Consider the following 22,794-nt stretch of genomic DNA (forward strand, 5'->3'; position numbering starts at 1 on the left):
CCAGCTCTGCTCTGTTTCCATCTGTAAAATGCACAGTGATCAGGCCCTATTCAGCCATACTTGGGGGAGAGAGAGCAACTCAAATATAAAACTCACCCAATACACCAGCTATGAGTTCATTCATTTACTCAGCAGAACATAATAAACATAAAAGTCACCTATACTGCATCCAAACATGACTGCTTGGCAAAAAAATAACTAATAATCACCCTCTGTTTATAAAACCTTTCTGCCATCAGAAGTCACAAAAAAAGTCACAAAAAAATGTATCAGTTCATAAAACACCCCTCAAACATTTCTCTCATGTTAATGCTGGTTGCCTAAACTGTTCTGTAATTATATTATATTTTTCCAGTCTTGCACCAAGTGAGGAATAGTTAAGCTATATACACATAGTGTTGTCACCCAAAACAATTTTTACTGTCATCTTTGCCCAGTCAGAGAGAGTGACCCTCCTTTCCTGTCCCTGTGAAAGTTGACATCAGGGCAGAAAGTGAGATGAAAGCCAAAGCTTAAAGAGAAACAAGCACCATTTTTAGCACCCACGGCATCTCAATAGCATTTTAAAAATGCATGCCAACAATGTGTCTTATTATTAAAAAACCCTTCCAGTTTACTTTTTTTGTATATATATACTTTTAAAAGTTTAGCAGAAATTTTATTAGCCTACTTCAGCTGGACTTCACGACCTCAGAAATTTCAGACAGCTAAGGACTATTGTAATTGTTTTATTGCATACATTAGTAAACAATACAATTCATCAACAGAGGGGTGGGTAATTAGGACAACTGCGTCAAAGAGTTTACAGAAGTCACAAATGCTATCTTCACACATTCCCTCTGGAGTCATAAGGGCAGTTAGAAGGAGAGGATAGAACATATAGCTATTAGAAATTTCAGAAAAAAGGGTCCTTAGTTTCCTTTACAGCCTGGTTCACACTTTCAATTAAAATTAGCCAATCACTGACCACTTTTACCACCTCCATGTAGTATGAGAGTCAACAGATAATGAATGCTATTGTGTAGGTAAACCCTCATTATACATGAAGGTGGTAAAATTGGTCAGTGATTGGCCAATAATAGTTGAAGGTGTGTACAAGGCTTTACATTTGTCACGAGGAGCAGGAGTTGAGGAAAAATGATTTAAAGCTATGTAAACCTATGTATGTACACACATTTCACACATTAGATTTTTGCTGGCCAACTGTGACATTTACCAAAGGTCGCATCTACCCTGTTTTTAGAGGAAGTTTCTTCCTGTTGTGAGACAGGAAACTAGGATAATCTAACCACTAGGGACAGAGATAGCAATAAGATACAATAGCAATCCGCCCAAAAAATCCAAACAGCTGTTTCCTAATCTCCTGAGCACTGCCAGCTAAACAGGATGTGGTACATCTATACTTACATGATCTGATCTAAATTACTGTCACCTCAAATGCATTCGTTTAAGGGAGAGAATTGCAACTGATTAGCTGCATTGGCCGGACAGAAACGTTTTCTTATATGTATACATTTGCGGATCATGGATTTGCCACCAGGAACAGTCCTGTTTTCTAGAATTGATGCCTGTACATAGGAACAATTTTGGTGCAGATCTGATGAGCTGATGAAATCTACAATTTTTGGACCCTTGCATTCCCAAATCAGTGGAGTAGCAATAAAGGATGTAGAGCTGGTGACCACACTGGGGCCTCTGGACCCAAAGGGTCCACATGGGTCTCCTTCAAGTGCTGTATTAGTTCTTTATTGGTCATATTGGTTGTAATGATCACCTCTACAGTGGTGTGAAAAACTATTTGCCCCCTTCCTGATTTCTTATTCTTTTGCATGTTTGTCACACTTAAATGTTTCTGCTCATCAAAAACCGTTAACTATTAGTCAAAGATAACATAATTTGAACACAAAATGCAGTTTTAAATGATGTTTTTTATTATTTAGTGAGAAAAAAACCTCAAAACCTACATGGCCCTGTGTGAAAAAGAAATTGCCCCCTGAACCTAATAACTGGTTGAGTCACCTTTAGCAGCAATAACTGCAATCAAGCATTTGCGATAACTTGCACGAGTCTTTTACAGCGCTCTGGAGCAATTTTGGCCCACTCCTCTTTGCAGAATTGTTGTAATTCAGCTTTATTTGAGGGTTTTCTAGCATTAATCGCCTTTTTAAGGTCATGCCACAACATCTCAATAGGATTCAGGTCAGGACTTTGACTAGGCTTCTCCAAAGTCTTCATTTTGTTTTTCTTCAGCCATTCAGAGGTGAATTTGCTGGTGTGTTTTGGGTCATTGTCCTGCTGCAGCACCCAAGATCGCTTCAGCTTGAGTTGACGAACAGATGGCCGGACATTCTCCTTCAGGATTTTTTGGCAGACAGTAGAATTCATGGTTCCATCTATCACAGCCTGCCTTCCAGGTCCTGAAGCAGCAAAACAACCCCAGACCATCACACTACCACCCCCATATTTTACTGATGGTATGATGTTCTTCTGCTGAAATGCTGTGTTACTTCTACGCCAGATGTAACGGGACACGCACCTTCCAAAAAGTTCAACTTTTGTCTCGTCGGTCCACAAGGTATTTTCCCAAAAGTCTTGGCAATCATTGAGATGTTTTTTTAGCAAAATTGAGACGAGCCTTAATGTTCTTTTTGCTTAAAAGTGGTTTGCGCCTTGCATATCTTCCATGCAGGCCGTTTTTGCCCAGTCTCTTTCTTATGGTGGAGTCGTGAACACTGACCTTAATTGAGGCAAGTGAGGCCTGCAGTTCTTTAGATGTTGTCCTGGGGTCTTTTGTGGCCTCTCAGATGAGTTTTCTCTGCGCTCTTGGTGTCATTTTGGTCGGCCGACCACTCCTGGGAAGGTTCATCACTGTTCCATGTGTTTGCCATTTGTGGATAATGGCTCTCACTGTGGTTTGCTGGAGTCCCAAAGCTTTAGAAATGGCTTTATAACCTTTACCAGACTGATAGATTTCAATTACAGTACTTTTGTTCTCATTTGTTCCTGAATTTCTTTGGATCTTGGCATGATGTCTAGCTTTTTAGGTGCTTTTGGGCTACTTCTCTGTGTCAGATAGCTCCTATTTAAGTGATTTCTTGATTGAAACAGGTGTGGCAGTAATCAGGCCTGGGGGTGACTACAGAAATTGAACTCAGGTGTAATAAACCACCTTTAAGTTATTTTTTAACAAGCCAGGGCAATCACTTTTTCACACAGGGCCATGTAGATTTGGAGTTTTTTTTCTCACTAAATAATAAAAACCATCATTTAAAACTGCATTTTGTGTTCAATTAGGTTATCTTTGACTAATAGTTAACGTTTTTTGATGAGCAGAAACATTTAAGTGTGACAAACATGCAAAAGAATAAGAAATCGGGAAGGGGGCAAATCGTTTTTCACACCACTGTATATGTGCTTTGAATAATGATGATAATTAACAAACTGTTCCCCTCCCTCTGCTTACACCTCCTTAACACTGCAACCCTTCTTGGCAGTTTATTTTTTTTATTGTTTCAACAGTGGCGTAACTAAGGAACTTGTGGCCCCGATGCAAGTTTTACATGGAGCCCTAAGCACTCAGTTGATATGGAGCCCCAAAACCTAACAAGGACAGTTGCAGTGTCCAAGAGGTGTAATCAGAGTAAGGAAACAGTTTGTTAAGGATTACCACTATTCAATGCACATATAGAGGTGTTCATTATCAGCATAACACCAATAAAAAGCTAATAAGATGGATGAAGGTGGCCCCTCTGGCCCAAGGGCCCCAGTGCGGTCGCAACCTCTGCATCCCCTATTGCTACGCCACTTTGTTTGAAATAAGTTATGTATAAAGTGCTTGTGGAGCCCAGTGTAAAACTGGCACCCTACCCAATTGTTTAATAAAACTCGCACTCACATCCCTTTACCCAATTGATAAACTTCTGATTTGTATAAGATTATTGTTATAGGTTTATTTATTTGAAGAGTGATCAGTTGTATTTGTAAATGATCAGCAAGTTGGCAGTGGAAGGAATGGTGTGTGTGTGTGTGTGTGTGTGTGTGTGTGTGTGTGTGTGTGTGTGTGTGTGTGTGTGTGTGTGTGTGTGTGTGTGTGTGTGTGTGTGGTCAATGGACATGTAGCTTTGTACTGTACTGAGCAGTATAATGCTAGCAGAGTGATGGGTTTGATCAATTATTGTTCAGGTATCTGCTAAAGTGCTGCATTCTGATAAGCAACTATTCAGATTGTAGCTTATGTTGATGGTTCCTGTGATTGTAACAACCCCAGGATCATCTAAAAGACAGAAGGAGACCGGGAGACCAATGGTGCAGTATCATTTCAGAAAGGCAAATTGCTAAGGATGTATATACTCACAAAGGTGGGTTGCAAATCGCAAGAAGGATGGAAAACTGAGCGGGGATGGATAATTTCCCGCCTGCTCTGACAGTGGTTGCAAGAACCACTGTCAGAGTAGGCGGGAAATTAACCATCCCCGCTCAGTTTTCCAGGCCTGTAACAGGAACTGGTCAGTCACACTCTGAATGTTCTTTAGGACAAACTAAAAAACTATCACCTCTAAAGAGGTTTTGACAAGACAGTAAAACAGGTGTGGAGGCCCCCCAATGCATAAAAGATAGGCTGATAAAGCTGTCGATCTTATAAACAGAGAGGTAATCTTACCTGTTTTGAAGAATTTGGACCAGTTTATTGAAAAAAGGTCTTTTATTTGAGCACATAAAATTGACGTTAATTGAAGTAAATTTTATGTGCTGAAATAAAAAACCTTTTTTCAATAAACTGGTCTAAATTCTTCAACAGAGGTAAGATTACCGCTATGTTTATAAGATCAACAGCTTATTAGCCTGTCCTTTATGCATTGGGGGCCTCCACCTCCGTTTTAATTATTAAGATTGGGTTTCCATTCCTGTGCATGGCTAGCTGTAGAGATGCAAGGCCTTTGTAGTCATGTGCTTGCTAATAACAGATGGAAGTGACTGTAACACTGCAGAAGACAGTTTGGTGTAAGTGAGCGTGCTGCATGTGACCACTGATCTTGGTGTAATCCTTTCATTACATTATATCAGATCTGTCCTAATGAGGAGAGTAGGCATATTATTGCTTACATTTGCCCAGGAGTGATGTCAGACTCATATAATTATATATACAGCCTAGCAGAGATGACATCATCCACATTTGGCACAGAAGGTTATTTGTCATGTGACTTATTTTGAAATGGTATAAAAATTTCCAATTAACTACTTGCAGTATGTGTGATAAACTCATGTGCAAAGACAACCTTCCAGACATAAGGAAATCTATTTAATCCATGGAACGCATTTAGGCTTAAAGGGAACCTGAAGTGAGAAGGATATGGACACTGCTATATTTATTTAATTTTAAATCTGATCCTCTGCCTCTAATACTTTTAGCCATAGACCCCAAACAAGCATGCAGATCAGATGGTTCTGACTGGTTTAGCTGTGTGCTTGTTATGAGTGTGTGGTTCAGACACTAGTGATGTCATAGAGATCATCAGGAAACAGAGGCGTTGCTAGGATCCTAAAAGATCCGGGGCATCCTGGGGCACCAAGGGCAGAGAGAAGGCAAAAAAATGGGCGTGGTCATGGCTGTAAAAGTGGGCATGGCTATGATGTGGGCATAGCCAACTGTAATGTACCAGAAACTCAAAAGGGCGCAGAGTTTTTTTCAAAACACAGTTAGGCGAAGTGACCCTAAAGGCGATTAGACAAAAACTTTTCCCTCCAAAAGCACACATACTGTATAAGGCAGCATTCCCTCCTGCAAAAGAAAATGCACATACCAAAGAAGTGTTTCCCCACATACTGGAAATGCATAAAACGGAACACCACAGATTTGGATTGCATAAAACGGAACTCCACAGATTTGGATTGCATAAAACAGAACACCACAGATTTTGATTGCATAAAACAGAACACCGCAGATTTGGATTGCATAAAACGGAACACCACAGATTTGGATTGCATAAAACGGAACACCGCAGATTTGGATTGCATAAAACGGAACACCACAGATTTGGATTGCATAAAACAGAACACCGCAGATTTGGATTGCATAAAACGGAACATCACAGATTTGGATTGCATAAAACAGAACACCGCAGATTTTGATTGCATAAAACGGAACACCGCAGATTTTGATTGCATAAAATGTAACACCGCAGATTTTGAATGCATAAAACGGAACACCGCAGATTTGGATTGCATAAAACGGAACACCACAGATTTGGATTGCATAAAACGGAACACCGCAGATTTTGATTGCATGAAATGTAACACCGCAGATTTGGAATGCATAAAACGGAACACCACAGATTTGGATTGCATAAAACGGAACACCGCAGATTTGGATTGCATAAAACGGAACACCACAGATTTGGATTGCATAAAACTGAACACCACAGATTTGGATTGCATAAAACGGAACACCGCAGATTTGGATTGCATAAAACGGAACACCGCAGATTTGGATTGCATAAATCGGAACACCACAGATTTGGATTGCATAAAACGGAACACCGCAGATTTGGATTGCATAAAACGGAACACCTCAGATTTGGATTGCATAAAACGGAACACAGCAGATTTGCAAGGCTGAGGATGCCATGTGTCCGTGGGGCAAATGGCTCTGCATCCACACGTGCAGGGGGCAGAGCTGCTCACACTCTCTCCAGCCCCCGGCCTCTTGACTTCACATCACCACCCCTGCCAAATGCTCATGAGTGGACGGGGGGCGGTGTTGCTGACACGCATGCTGTGAGTGGGGCTTCCAGCAGCCATCCACCCTCTCCTCAGCCTCCGCCGCTGTGTAGCTTGGCCCCCCACACGCTGTGCATACACAAGGAGGCTGGCCGGGCAGAAGGCTGTAAAGAGTTCAATCTGACACTGTGTAGCGTGCGCCGCCTGCGCCCACTATCATGGCGGCGGCGCTACCATGGCAACGCTGCTGAGGTTTGGGGCACTTTATGTGGGGTTGGGGCCCGGGCCACTTATAAAACCCCCTAGCGACACCGCTGTCAGGAAAGCCAGGCAACTGGTATGATTATCAATTAAAAGGAAATACATGTCTGTCTCCATAAAACCCTCACTTTCAGGTTCCCCTTAAAGAAAACCTGAACTGAGAAATAAAAGTAAAAATAAACAAACTCAGTCTCTTTCTCCTCTCCTACATCCTATTTGTCTACTGTGATAGATGGAATTCTCTGTCCTCCATTTTTAAAATGGCCATTACCCCAAAACAGCTTCCTGGTCAGCATACTGTTAAAGGACAACTGTAACGAAAGAGATATGGAGGTTGCCATATTTATTTCCGTATAAGCAATACCAGTTGCCTGGCTATCCTGCTGTTCCTTTGCCTCTAATACTTTTAGCCATAGACCCTGAACAAGCATACAACAGATCAGGGGTTTCTGACATTACTGTAAGATCTGACAAGATTAGCTGCATGCTTGTTTCTGGTGTGATTCAGACATTACTGCAGCGAAAAAATCAAAAGGGCTACCAGGCAACTGGTATTGTTTAAAAAGAAATAAATATGGCAGCCTTCATAACCCTCTCACTATAGTTATAAAAAGCAGAAACCCGTGAGCCCAATATAGTGTAGTATGTATTGGAAGATGGGCGAAAATATGAATCGTAAGTATTATACTTACAAACCAGGGTTACCACCAAGGCAACCACTGTAAGGGCAGGTGGGGAGTATAGGCCTGTCCCCACTCAGGGATAAGACGTCGCTCTCTGTGGATAGAGGAAGAAGAAGGTGTAACACCCTTCTACCAAGGGTGGATATCTGAATATTTGGAGATGTACAAAGGCACCAGTAGGATAAAATTTGCTAAAACGTTTAAAACGTTCGGGAGGCGGTGGTGGACCAACCAACCCAAAACAGACACAATGCTGTAGATTGAGGTATGTCACACAGAGGTACCAATCTCATATTGGACCCCTAGCTGTGTGATACTCCTGTTGTCTATTGCCTGAGGAAGCGGGTTTGTGCCTGCGAAACGCATTGCCATTTGTCCTAGGAGTATGTGAATAAATTGTTTCTACCTTAATCTACAGCATGTTGTCTGTTTTGGGTTGGTTGGTCCACCACCGCCTCACGAACGTTTTAAACGTTTTAGAAAATTTTATCCTACTGGCGCCTCTGTACATCTCCAAACTCTTACTATAGTTCTCCTTTAAAGGGACTGTAGGCCGTGAGGTCCCCCCAGCGGGACCGGGAGAGGAGCCAGGAGGACTTCGATGAACCTCACGGCTTACGGTGGGCTGGAGGAAGCCCCAGGTAAGTACCAGTCTTATTTTGTGACTGCTCAGGGTCCCTTTAAACTGTAATATTTCCCACTTGAGCCATAGGGAAACATGGGCATTACCTTGCTGATCAGTTGTCCTTTCAGTTATTACTGACAACAACTGATATACAACTGATAAGAACTGATACATTCCAGTTCTGACAAAATCTTGTCAGAACTGGAAGGAATCTACGGAAGAAGTAAAATGAGAGGAAATGACAGCAAGGTAAGTACGTAATATACATTTGCAGGTACATCATGTGTTTACTTATAATTTTACTTGGATCAGGTTCACTTTAAGGTGAATACACACATACACACAATTACTCAACCACTCACCCGACAGTTCGGGCTGAGTTCTGAACACATGTAGGCTAGCAATGCATTCTGTTGTTATGGAAGGGGGAGGTAAGCCAATGGCACAGGCCACCATGCATTGAGTAGAGTAAGGAGGAGAACAACAGAATTAGCCTGCACTCGGCTGAGGTGATCTGCCAGCCCAGACAGGCATAGTAAGGGCCTGGGCCCACTAACGCAGTTGTGTCCACTTCTGTCCACTTTTCAGTATCTGTAACACTGATGTGTAACTGAAAAGCAGACACAACTGCATCATTGGGCTCTGACCCTAAGGGCTCGTTTCCATGCCGTGCGACTCTGCATTGCGTGTCACTACCGGGGGCGGAGCTTGCAATCCCGTTCATTATACTGAATGGGATCGCGGGCGCAATCGTCCTGAAATGCAGGCAAGCATGTGCTGCGATTCAAAAGTGAATCACAGCGCATGAATGGAAACAGCAGACAGTGCAGTCTATGTACTGCCTGCTGTCCCTTCAACCGCATTTCCATAAGCTCAGTTGAAACCGCGCTATATTGGCTGTTGGCAGGTTACCTTTATTTGTAACTGCCTCGGTATCTCCTTCACTCATTATACCAAAGGGCTCGTTCCATTAGGGGCAATTCAATATCACAATAGACTGTGTTTCCCTGTCAAATGTGCATGTGGGGGGAAAAAAGGACGGTATGCAGCAATAAAATCACATCACATGCATTGCATGGCTAGAGGAATTGGGAAGTGTTGGCACATCACAGCAAGTGCCAGGATGCATCTTGCAAGACGCATGCCAGTACAGTGGAAACACGTGACACAGAAGCCTGTAAGAGAAATAAAACATTTTCTAGAACAAAAAGGTGACCAAGTGAAACTACCTATTCTTAGGCTTAGTTTATACTATAAGCATTGTGTCACATTCATGCTATAATGCCCTGTAACATAATGCAAGGCGCACTCTGCACGTTATAAATAGGGCCGATTCTAGAGTTTTTGCTGCCTGAAGCAATACATTGTGAGGACACCCTCCCCCCATCACTCACCCGCTCTCAGCAGATTGGCGATGGGATCACCACCAGCTACACGTGAAGTCCTGCTTCCTCTCTGACTACAGCAGCGCCTGATGTGACCCAGCAGCACGTAACAGGTCACGTGAGGCACCTCTGTAGCCATGGATACAGGACGCTGGATGGGCGTATGGAGATGTCACTGCTGAAATGCTGAGGGCAGGTGAGCGAAGCAGCGTCACACATCTAGAGAGGGGGAGTGGGAGGAGAGGGACATTTGGGGAGTGGAACCGTCTCTTGCTGCCATATAATTGTTGCTGCCCAGAAGCACGGATTCATGTTGCTTCATAGAAGAACCGCCCTGGTTATAAAGTGCTGGTCACTTCTCAAAGCATAAAGAATTGCTATGGTAACATGTTCAGTAATACACATTATCCAATAACTCAGTGTAGAAAGTGTGTATAGATAACGTGGTCTTGCAACTTCAAGATGTAAAAATGCCCATACAAATGTACTGGCGGTGCATTCACATTTAGCAATGCAGCACACAGCAACACGCATAGTGAGAGTGTACCCTTCATCTCAGAGCAGTTAAGTTTCACTTGTAAATGAAAGCATTCTGCATGAATGCATTGGATAACTGCTCCAGTTTAGTATACTCCTGTCTTAATAAGTAAGCTTTGGTAGCTCTGAGGAGAAATGAGCCTGATTACAGTCAATTAATTTTTGTACACTAAACTGTTTTTTTGGTCACTTCATCAGTTTTGATAGTTGGATTTTATTAAGATAAATAAGCAATCAAGTTTTAAAGGACACCTGAAAGGGAACCTAAACTGAGAAGGATATGGATTTTTCTTTTTAAAATAATACCAGTTGCCTGACTTTCCTGCTGATCCGGTGTCTCTAATACTTTTATCCACAGCCTCTCAACAAGCATGCAGATCAGGTGCTCTGACTGCAGTTAGACTGAATTAGCTGCATGCTTGTTTCAGGTGTGTGATTCAGCCACTACTGCAGCCAAAGAGATCAGCAGGACTGCCAAGCAACCGGTATTGTTTCATAGAAAACATCCATATCTCTCTCAGTTAGGGTTACCTTGAAGTGACAGTGATATGGAGGCTGCTATATTTAGTTCCTTTTAAACAATACCAGACGCTTGGCATCCTGCTGATTTTTCTGGCATCAGTAGTGTCTGATTCACAGGCCTGAAACAAGCATGCGCATGTCCAGATTTACATCGCAGGAGCCTATAGGCACAGATGTTCTGACACCCTAGTCTTCACCCACCTCAAACCCGCAACCCTCACCAAACCACATCGCAAGTGTGCTGGCACCTCTCCCCTACCCAGCAGCCACAGGTGTCCCTTGGTATTAAGTAGCCAAGGGTACCCTTAGTATTAACTAGCTAGAGGTGCCCCCAAGTATTAGGTAGCTTGAGGTGCCCCCTATTGAAGGGGGATTTAGCCAGTAGAATGCTGGGAGCCAGGTAAATACCTTTTATTTACTAAGGACTGCATATGGAAGGGGCCTACATAGGGAAGGTTGGAGAGAAGCAGCCAGGAGAGGTGAGTGAGCTGCCTCTTCATCATCATGTGCCTATTGATACAAGTCTACAGTGGCCTATGGAAAATCCAACCCTGACAATGCAGCTTATCCAGTCAGACTTCGGTGAGAAACAGATGATATGCATTCTTATTTAGGGTCTATGGCTTAAAGTATTAAAGGCAGAGAATCATCAAGAATCATCCATATCCCTCTCACTTCAGGTGTGTTTTAAAAACTGTTCGATAAACTTCAGAAAAGTTGAGAAAGTTTTTAATATGAATTCTGAGTAGCTCCTTCTTTAAAGATTATGGGATAATGTAATCAGAATTGTGGCACCTCCATATTTAATGGAGTTAAATGTTGATTGAAGTTGGCACCATGCTGATTGAAATTGGCTCCAGAGCATGGAGCAATAAGTCTGATTCAATGCAGGGCTGTGCCATGGCTTTAAATATGGCAGACATAGAGGATGGTTGAAAAAACAACTTGGCATCATCACAGGGTAGAAACCAAAACTTGGTGCTGACAAACATGGCTGAGGAACTGATACTTCATCATAATGATGCCAGCTTCATATTTGTATAATACTGCAATTATATTGTTATACCCCTCTCAGTGCATGTCTGTCTATGCCATTCTCCTCTGTGTCCTCCATGTTTACTGGAATGGATGCCACCTGCATTAGGAGAAACATAGTCCTCAACCCCACATGATCATCTTACAACTTTAGCACGCCTTCTTCAAAGACACATCATCATTGCATATCGCCTCTTTACTTCGGCCTTTGACCTCAGCCTTTGCTGCCATGTTAGGACTCCCAAAATAAATATACCACACTGCCATTTCCACTGCAAGCTGCCCAGACATCACACAATTCTCATAGGCCCCTTTGCCATTTACCTGTGCCCAGCCACCTGGTCCCATATTTTCTATTCAGGTCAGGAAAAAGGGACAAGGGGATTTTTGTTCAAAAAGGGGAGCCGCTGTGAGTTATGCTTTGTCTCGTAGGTTATAAATCCAAATACTGTATCTTTATAATATTCAGAAGGGGTTTCATACAGACTACTTGGCAAAAAAAAAATAAAGGTGTGAAGCTGGCTGCACACAGACAGACAGTGGGCCAGTTTATCAGATTGATCCGGGACCAGCGATCAGTGTTTTGCTGTGCAAGCTGGATTCTCATGAGAGTTAACACAATCCTGATCAGAGTAAACCAAAACCACAGCTATGCATGGAGTGTACTACTGTATTTGTTGCAGAACAAAACCAGCACTTGGAATGACAAAACACAGAGACAAGACTAGAGCCCAATCTAGTGTAGTTTATACGTAGCAATTGAAGAATTATAACAGAAGCCATAGGAATATTCACAAAGGAGGGTTGAACTATCAGGCAACCACTATATGAACATGTGGCAAATGACCATTCCCACTTGGCCTTAAACACAGATAGCGGTTGTTCTCCCAAAAATATATTTTCTGCAATAGAACATGAAAAAAACCCTCCCAAAAAAGCGACCTGATTAAACGGGTACAGGAGAAAGCCACTAGTAGAATATCGGTAAAATTACCAATATTCTACTTCTTAATATCATAGCAAAATATTGGTAATCTTTACTGATATTTTACTATGACCTAATCCTACTCTCAACACAGAACCCTACCTCTACCAATGCCTAACCCCCCCCCCCCCAGTGGTACCTTCCCTAAACCCCCGCCCCCCCCCCCCCCCACCACCATCATAGTGGTGACTATCCTTAACACCCCCCCCCCCCATGCTTAACCTGATTCCCTCCCTGGTGCCTAACCTTAAGCCCTAAAGTCCCCCATACACTCCCAATATTAAAGACCCCTTCCTCTTAACCCTAACCCCTGATATTTTTGTTAAAATGTATGTTAAAAGCTGCAATTAGCAGCTATAAATAGTAAATGGTGGTTATAAGTGGCTAAGTAGCAGCTATAACTGGTTATAACTGGTAAATAGGGGCTATAAACCTCAGGTGCCTCCGGGCGACCAAATTACCATTTGTAGCCTTTTTGAACGGGCGCCTCCAGTGCCCTTTTTATCTGCTTCAACTAGAGGCACCCAAAAATCATAAAATAGACTAAAAACCGTTTAAAATTAGGTGTTGGTCCTACCTTATATAAAGAAGCTTGTAGATTTTGAATAACTTTTAGTGGATATAAGCACAACAAAAACACAATAAGTTTCATGAGTGCTCATGCTGTATGCTGCTCTCTGAGGCATATTTTTATTGACCTAAGGAAGAAGTGTTTACTGTGAAATGCGTTGTCTCTTTGTTGTGCTTATATCCAGTAAAAGTGAGTGAAAATCTACAAGCAGTCATCTATAAGGTAGGACCAACACTTACCTTATTTTAAAGGGTTTTTAGTGTATTTGATGATGGGCGCCTTTAGTATCTACTTATAAAACCAGTACTTCCTTGCTAGGCCCTTACATCTCACAGCTTAATATTTTCAGTGCTGCTGATCATGGTCCTTGTAGTTTTTGCTAAAGAAACTGAGTACTAAGCGTTTTGAAGGAATTGGTAGACAGGCACCAATCATTCCACCCAGTGTCAGGGCAGGATCTGTCTGGATGTCATCAGCTAAAAAACATGCAGTTTGGCAGATTCTGAATGATGTGCAGTAACTAAATCTCTTTTGTACGGTTAATGCTACAACTTAAAACTCTCTCCTTTCTTAGGGAGTCCCCTGTGGATTGCAGCATCAACAAGTGCAGCAAACTGATTGGATCCGAGAATAATGGGATGACTTATAGCTACATGGATGAAAAGAGTGCACCTCCACCAAACATGACCACCAATGAGAGAAGAGTCATTGTGCCAGCAGGTAAAGTGTGTGTGTATTCAAATCTTTCACAGAGTATATGAATCCCCTACTATTTTTGGAGAGATGTTTACAAAAAGTACAGTTGCTGTTGCTTGCACTGTAAAAGGAACCGGTGGTGAGAGACATATGGAGGCTGCTGATAAACTGTGTTTGTGATATGGGTCGTGTGTGTGTTTTCACTTTTATTTGCATTTTTATATGTGTTTGTATGTGTGTGTGTGTGTGTGTGTGTGTGTGTGTGTGTGTGTATGTGTATGTGTGTATATGTATGTGTGTGTGTGTGTGTATGTGTGTGTGTGTGTGTATATGTATGTGTGTGTGTGTGTGTGTGTGTGTGTGTGTATATGTATGTGTGTGTGTGTGTGTGTGTGTGTATGTATGTGTGTGTGTGTGTGTGTGTGTGTGTGTGTATGTGTGTGTGTGTATGTGTGTGTGTGTATATGTGTGTGTGTGTGTGTGTGTGTGTGTGTGTGTGTGTGTGTGTGTGTGTGTGTGTGTGTGTGTTTTTTTTCTGTTTTTTGTTTGTTTTTAATTCTGTCAATTTCCTAGTCTATCCAGAGTAGGAAATAAACAGGAAGAGGAAACATATCAGAGTGAATTTAAAATAAAATAAAAACGTAATAATGCAGTAAAATGCACCACTTCTGCATCTCTATATTAATACATTTTGCGGGATTCACATGCATTTAACAGAAATAAGCAAGCGTTTTCTAAAAGCACATTAGAAAACGCATTTTTCTATGCGGCCTATAGACTTCTATTGTGTGTGATTGATAACGCATGTGTTTTCCACACTCTTGAAAAACAAATGCAGTTCTGAAAATGTTGCTCCCAGCCTCAGCCATAGACCCTGAACAAGCATGCATGTCTGACAAAAATCTGACTTGATTAGCAGCATGCTTGTTTCAGGTGTGTGATTCAGATATTTCCAGACCAGAAAGATAATTAGGACTTCCAGGCCACTGGTATTGTTTAAAAGGAAATACATTGGCAGCCTTCATGTGTCTCTTACCTTGGGTTCCCATTAAATGTTTGCCAGTTCAAGCTAGCTGAAAACTGTACTGAAATAGTCTGGTTGGTTCTGCAACAATATTCAACCTCCCTACTAAGTCTTTCTTTACCCCTGATGAGTCATGCTGTCTACTCAAATGTATTCAGAGACAGGACAGCTGCTCTGTGTGATTAGTGTTTTCTCTGGAGGGACCCTGAGGCCCTGGGAAGAGAAAAGAACTGTAAAGGTAATGAAAAGTTACATTTCTGTAAAATCACTGAAAGTGGCACAAACTCTCTTCTAGGTTCACTAGTATTACAGTGCCCAATAAATGAATCATATTAAATTTGCCATTTTTCTGGATCAAAATAATTACAATGAGAAAAAAAATGCTTCTATACTAAAATACATTATTTGAGAATAATTAACAATTTACTGTTTCTTTCTGTAGGGCCTGTTCACACTACAAGAGCTTTTTAAATGCTAGAGATTTTAAAAGCTCTTGCTAATGCAATGCTATGGGGGATTTTTACAAAATCACATCGCTCCAGTGTGAACACTCACATAGAATAACATTAGCAAGAGCTATTAAAATCACAAAGTGCTCAGAAAAGCTCTCATAGTGTGAACGAGTCCTCCCTATTCATAACCTGTATACTCCTCTGCTCTTCTCAAACTCACTCCCAATACAGCACTGAACCCACAGAGCTGCTGCCTTGTCTCTTCACACAGATGAGCAGCCAGCATGACTTATCAGAAGGGGGGAATAAATAGAAAGCTGGTAGAGAGCTGCAGATCTGCCAATGCTATGGTCAGATTTCAGCACAGTTTTCAGCTGACTGGATTATGAACAGGAAAACATTTGCAGGGTAAGCAACAATGCTTTTAAAAAAAGACCTCTTTTTCAGGACATAGAAATACTTAAAGTGTACCTAAGATGAATTAATGAAAAAGTTTTATACATACCTGGGGCTTTCTCCAGCCCCTTTCGACCTGATCCCTCGCTGTCCTCCTTTGCCTCATTCCTCTGCTACGTTCCCGGTAACGTCGGCTAATCGGGCTAGTTGGAGCAGTGCATCAGTGCAGGTGCAGTGCATCAGCTCATACTTCCTGTCGCGCTCCTGTGGCCGAATGCTCCCTGCTACAGGACCATGGCCGGGCCAAGCATGCGCAGTAAGTACTGACTCCCAAAACTACCAGGAGCCATAATGAAGTATGGAGGAGGCTGAGGATGGCGTTGAGGGACAGATCAGGCCAAAGGGAGTTGAAGGAAGCCCCAGGAATGTATAAAACTTTTGCATTCATGAATCTCAGGTTTACTTTAAAGTAAACCTGTGGGGTTGGGGGGAAAAAAAGAAAAGGTAGATTGTTACCTCAGTAGAGGGAAGCCTCTGGAGGATCCAGTTCCTCCTCCACCCCACAGCTGCTCACCGGGACTCTCCTCTCCAAGCAGCCGTGATCCTGTCCATGTATGAGCAGAAGTGGTAGAGTGAGATTATATTCCACAAATCCTTGTTGAATCAGTTCAGAGGGTCCCAGCACTGGATTGGTGGGCAGAAGGATCATGCCAGAGGTTTCCCACTACTAAAGTAAGTATTAAGTTTCTCTCTCTTTGGCTTCAGGTACACTTTATCCCACTACTGGGTTCCTTCATAGGTTTAAAATCGAGTAAATATTTGAGTTGCTAAAATGTGGGCATAACACGGTGTCTGCGCTGCATGTAAAAATGCACACATTTCATAGCATGGTTAGTTGCTATAGAATATGTGCGTTTTTGTGCATGTTATCTAAAAATGCACTGTAGACATGCAGAGGTGTGAACATACCTATAAAATCGGGTACCACAATGCCTAACACACCACAATTGAACATATAGTAGAATCAACATTGGGGCATATGCAGCAGTGGCCAAATGGAACGCACACAAATGGAATGCTCACTTGTGCATCTTTGGCTCAACACACACCATACAATCTTGGTTGTACAGATTTACCAAATGTATGTAGTATAAGGGTCAACAGATTGAAAATACCTTGAATGATTGATTGGATAAGTTCTTATACTACATGAAAGTGGTAAGATTGAACAACCAAGATTGTATGGTGTGTGTTGAGCCTTAGTCTATTTAGACATTGGACAGAGGTCAGCATGAGCACTTTGCCTGGTCATTGCCTATAGAGCAAGGTGGGATACTTTGTGTGTTCTGATACCTGTCTCAGATTGCAAGCAATAATCTGTACTGCAGTACCTCTTCCATGGGATTGTAGGGGACAGGCTAGCTTTAATTCCCCATGTGCATCAGTGTTTCTTGGTTGCTCATGGCCCTGTTGCCAGTTCACCCTTTGTCCTTCCTTTGGCAACTTTTAGTAGGGATTAACCACTGCATATATAATGCTCAGCAAAACATTATAAAGATGCTATGACCCAGTAATCGAATTGCTGAAGTCTTACCCCTTGCCACCTAAAATATTTCATGAAGAAACAAAATTGATACAGAAATGCTCCTGAAAGGACACATAAAATGAATTGGTATAAATTACAAATGTTATTCCCATTTGAGTCTTAGTTCAATGATACTTGGCGGAATACTCCTTTAATATTGTAGCTTATTGGTATAGATAACAATGATCAAATTTTGCCAAACACCATGTTAAGGCTCTTCTGTAAAATATTCTCTAACTGTGATGTATGAGAGTACTATTATTAGAAAACATACAGTATAGCAAAAACAACTAAGAATAGAAATCAGCAGATACTGATTGGTTATGTTTGTTCTCTCCAGATCCTACACTGTGGAGCCAGGAGCATGTAAGACAATGGCTGGACTGGGCTATTAAAGAATATTCACTCATTGATATTGATTCATCCCTTTTCCAAAATGTGGATGGAAAAGATCTGTGCAAAATGACAAAAGAGGATTTCCTACGCAGCACCTCAGCCTACAATACAGAGGTTCTGCTCTCTCATCTCAGCTACCTCAGGGAAAGTAAGTGCCTCACATTGTCTATCTTCATAAAGTCAACCAGCTATGTCTTGCAGAGGACAAGCCCAGGTCTAACAAAAGTATAGTAGAGTCTCGGTTATCCAGCACTGATGGGGATCAACTGATGCCGGATAAGTGTGCTTTCTGGTTGCTTGAGACTCAATGTTAAAAATAGGCCTAGCTCATACAGTACTGTACCCCACTTTATATACATACCATTAACTCTGTATTAAATGTTAAAATACAGTAATTGAACATGAATTAAAAAGTTCAATGTGCCTAAAAGTAAAAAATGTCCACTAGCAGCCAGAAACACACAAAGGTGCCATATCCAGTGTTCCAGAATTGTATAACAACAGTTCAACGTTTAGTAAATAAAGTTCAATAGCAGATACATCCAGCAGCAGTTACCACCATCGCCTTCCCCACACAGGTGCAGACTCACCGGATAAACAGACAGAGCAAATGGTCATGTAGCACTCCAAAGATAATCTCAGCCTATCTGGTCTAATGGAGGCTGAGGGAACTCGGGATCCTCTTTTTGGCCATTCATAGACCAAAGTCCGTTAATCCGGTGAGTCTGTACCTGTGTGGGCTGAGGGGATGGTGGTATCCGCTGCTGGATCTATATGAAAGTATATTAATCTTGCCGAAAAACCCAGTCTTTAACACCAGCAGAGCCCACAAATAGCCTAAGAAGTTGGCCTTCATCACTGAGTACTACCGAAGATTTGTGCTGGTTGGTTGAGACTGCTGGTTAGTTGAGTTCTAGACAACCGGAACGCTACTGTAATCCTAGGATGAGCTGTAAGAGAGTGAGAAAAGCTAAGTACACACATACAGTGATTGTTACCCATCGTGGATCAGGAAACAATCCCTCGGGTAATAACTTGAGGCCCAATAATGTACAGTAGCATCACTACCCTTCAGTCTAAGGTGGGGGCAGAGGGATGACGATTGCTGCATGACGGAGCGGCTTCCCGCTGTTGGGGGTAGTGAAAATGACAATGCAATTAGGGCTGCTCAGGTGTCTGGGTTCATTAAAGATCCAACATATTTAATCCTTAAACTATGTCGGACGGACGCTGTACGCAAACTAGATAGGTAAGCGATCATCGGCCAAACCTGTCGTTAATATATTATTCTATACTTCGCTACTACACTTTCCTGTACATTATACTTCTGTACTCTACTGTACATCACTACTTCTGCATTGCGTTGTAGTTCACCACTACATTTTACTGTACAACCCTCTGTACAGCTCTGTCTGTGCATTGTTTTGTACTTCACCACCACACTTTCCTGTACATTGTACTTCTGCATTATTCTTTATTTCACCACTACACTTTCTGGTACATTGTGCCTCTGCATTATTCTGTACAGCTGCAGCTTGGCATTATTCTGTATTTTCCCATTGCACTTTCCCGTATCTACTACAGTGGCGTATCTAGAGTCGTGCAGGCATGGTTTGTGCCATGGGCGCCATAGCTCCATGGGCTCCATGCCTGCCCCTGTGCCTCACCATCACTCAGATCAGATTAATTCCGTTATCTGCCCCTGTCCCGGACCCTCACCATCACTCAGACCTCAGATCAGATTAATTCCGTTATCTGCCCCTGTGCCTCACCATCACTCAGACCTCAGATCAGATTAATTCCGTTATTTGCCCCTGTGCCTCACCATCACTCAGACCTCAGATCAGATTAATTCCGTTATCTGCCCCTGTGCCTCACCATCACTCAGACCTAAGAACAGATTAATTCTGTTATCTGCCCCTGTGCCTCACCATCACTCAGACCTAAAAACAGATTAATTCCGTTATCTGCCCCTGTGCCTCACCATTAGAGTTGGGCCGAACGGTTCGCCTGCGAACGGTTCCATGCGAACTTCCGTGGTTCGCGTTCGCGTCCCGCAGGCAAACTTTGCGGAAGTTCGGTTCGCCCCATAATGCACATGGAGGGTCAACTATGACCCTCTACATCACAGTCAGCAGGCCCAGTGTAGCCAATTAGGCTACACTAGCCCCTGGAGCCCCACCCCCCTTATATAAGGCAGGCAGCGGCGGCCATTACGGTCACTCATGTGCCTGCATTAGTGAGAGTAGGGCGAGCTGCTGCAGACTGTCTCTCATAGGGAAAGATTAGTTAGGCTTAGCTTGTTCCTGGCTGCATACCTGTTCTGTGAACCCACCACTGCATACCTGTACTGTGAACCCACCACTGCATACCTGTTCAGTGAACCCACCACTGCATACCTGTTCTGTGAACCCACCACTGCATACCTGTTCTGTGAACCCACCACTGCATACCTGTACTGTGAACCCACCACTGCATACCTGTTCAGTGAACCCACCACTGCATACCTGTTCAGTGAACCTGCCACTGCATACCTGTTCTGTGAACCCACCACTGCATACCTGTTCTGTGAACCCACCACTGCATACCTGTTCAGTGAACCCACCACTGCATACCTGTTGTGTTCAGTGAACCTGCCACTGCATACCTGTTCTGTTCAGTGGACCCGCCACTGTATACCTGTTCAGTGAACCCGCCACTGCATACCTGTTGTGTTCAGTGAACCTGCCACTACATACCTGTTCTGTGAACCCGCCACTGCATACCTGTTCTGTTCAGTGGACCCGCCACTGTATACCTGTTCTGTTCAGTGAACCCGCCACTGTATACCTGTTCTGTTCAGTGAACCCGCCACTGTATACCTGTTCAGTGAACCCGCCACTGCATACCTGTTCTGTTCAGTGAACCTGCCACTGCATACCTGTTCTGTGAACCCGCCACTGTATACCTGTACTGTTCAGTGAACCCGCCACTGCATACCTGTTCTGTTCAGTGGACCCGCTACGGTATACCTGTTCTGTTCAGTGAACCCGCCACTGTATACCTGTACTGTTCAGTGAACCCGCCACTGCATACCTGTTCTGTTCAGTGGACCCGCTACTGTATACCTGTTCTGTTAAGTAAACCCACCACTGCATACCTGTTGTGTTTAGTGAACCTGCCACTGTATACCTGTTCTGTTCAGTGGACCCGCTACTGTATACCTGTTCTGTTCAGTGAACCCGCCACTGCATATCTGTTCAGTGAACCCGCCACTGCATACCTGTTCTGTTCAGTGGACCCGCTACGGTATACCTGTTCTGTTCAGTGAACCCGCCACTGTATACCTGTTCTGTTCAGTGAACCTGCCACTGTATACCTGTTCTGTTCAGTGAACCCGCCACTGTATACCTGTTCAGTGAACCCGCCACTGCATACCTGTTGTGTTCAGTGAACCCGCCACTGTATACCTGTACTGTTCAGTGAACCCGCCACTGCATACCTGTTCTGTTCAGTGAACCTGCCACTGCATACCTGTTCTGTGAACCCGCCACTGTATACCTGTACTGTTCAGTGGACCCGCCACTGTATACCTGTTCTGTTCAGTGAACCCGCCACTGCATATCTGTTCAGTGAACCCGCCACTGCATACCTGTTCTGTTCAGTGGACCCGCTACGGTATACCTGTTCTGTTCAGTGAACCCGCTACTGTATACCTGTTGTGTTCAGTGAAACCGCCACTGCATACCTGTTCTGTTCAGTGAACCTGCCACTGCATACCTGTTCAGTGAACCCGCCACTGTATACCTGTACTGTTCAGTGAACCCGCCACTGCATACCTGTTCTGTTCAGTGGACCCGCTACGGTATACCTGTTCTGTTCAGTGAACCCGCCCCTGTATACCTGTACTGTTCAGTGAACCCGCCACTGCATACCTGTTCTGTTCAGTGGACCCGCCACTGTATACCTGTTCAGTGAACCCGCCACTGCATACCTGTTGTGTTCAGTGAACCTGCCACTGCATACCTGTTCTGTGAACCCGCCACTGCATACCTGTTCTGTTCAGTGGACCCGCCACTGTATACCTGTTCTGTTCAGTGAACCCGCCACTGTATACCTGTTCTGTTCAGTGAACCCGCCACTGTATACCTGTTCAGTGAACCCGCCACTGCATACCTGTTCTGTTCAGTGAACCTGCCACTGCATACCTGTTCTGTGAACCCGCCACTGTATACCTGTACTGTTCAGTGAACCCGCCACTGCATACCTGTTCTGTTCAGTGGACCCGCTATGGTATACCTGTTCTGTTCAGTGAACCCGCCACTGTATACCTGTACTGTTCAGTGAACCCGCCACTGCATACCTGTTCTGTTCAGTGGACCCGCTACTGTATACCTGTTCTGTTAAGTAAACCCACCACTGCATACCTGTTCTGTTCAGTGAACCTGCCACTGTATACCTGTTCTGTTCAGTGAACCCGCCACTGTATACCTGTTCAGTGAACCCGCCACTGCATACCTGTTGTGTTCAGTGAACCCGCCACTGTATACCTGTACTGTTCAGTGAACCCGCCACTGCATACCTGTTCTGTTCAGTGAACCTGCCACTGCATACCTGTTCTGTGAACCCGCCACTGTATACCTGTACTGTTCAGTGGACCCGCTACTGTATACCTGTTCTGTTCAGTGAACCCGCCACTGCATATCTGTTCAGTGAACCCACCACTGCATACCTGTTCTGTTCAGTGGACCCGCTACGGTATACCTGTTCTGTTCAGTGAACCCGCTACTGTATACCTGTTGTGTTCAGTGAACCCGCCACTGCATACCTGTTCTGTTCAGTGAACCTGCCACTGCATACCTGTTCAGTGAACCCGCCACTGCATACCTGTTCTGTTCAGTGAACCCGCCACTGTATACCTGTTCTGTTCAGTGAACCCGCCACT

At 43.4% G+C, this 22,794-nt stretch overlaps 1 protein-coding gene across 3 annotated transcripts in view; it reads left to right on the forward strand.

Moving 5' to 3' along the window:
- FLI1 (Fli-1 proto-oncogene, ETS transcription factor) overlaps positions 1–22,794 on the forward strand; it is a 206,635-nt gene that overhangs the window by 63,459 nt on the left and 120,382 nt on the right. For all 3 annotated transcript variants that reach the window (XM_068240347.1, XM_068240348.1, XM_068240349.1), the window contains exons 3-4: positions 13,896–14,041; positions 17,815–18,018. In XM_068240347.1, the coding sequence (XP_068096448.1) occupies positions 13,896–14,041; positions 17,815–18,018 (350 nt within the window). The remainder of the gene's footprint in view (positions 1–13,895; positions 14,042–17,814; positions 18,019–22,794) is intronic.

This window comes from Hyperolius riggenbachi, chromosome 6, assembly GCF_040937935.1.
Source record: "Hyperolius riggenbachi isolate aHypRig1 chromosome 6, aHypRig1.pri, whole genome shotgun sequence".
Taxonomy (NCBI): domain Eukaryota; kingdom Metazoa; phylum Chordata; class Amphibia; order Anura; family Hyperoliidae; genus Hyperolius; species Hyperolius riggenbachi.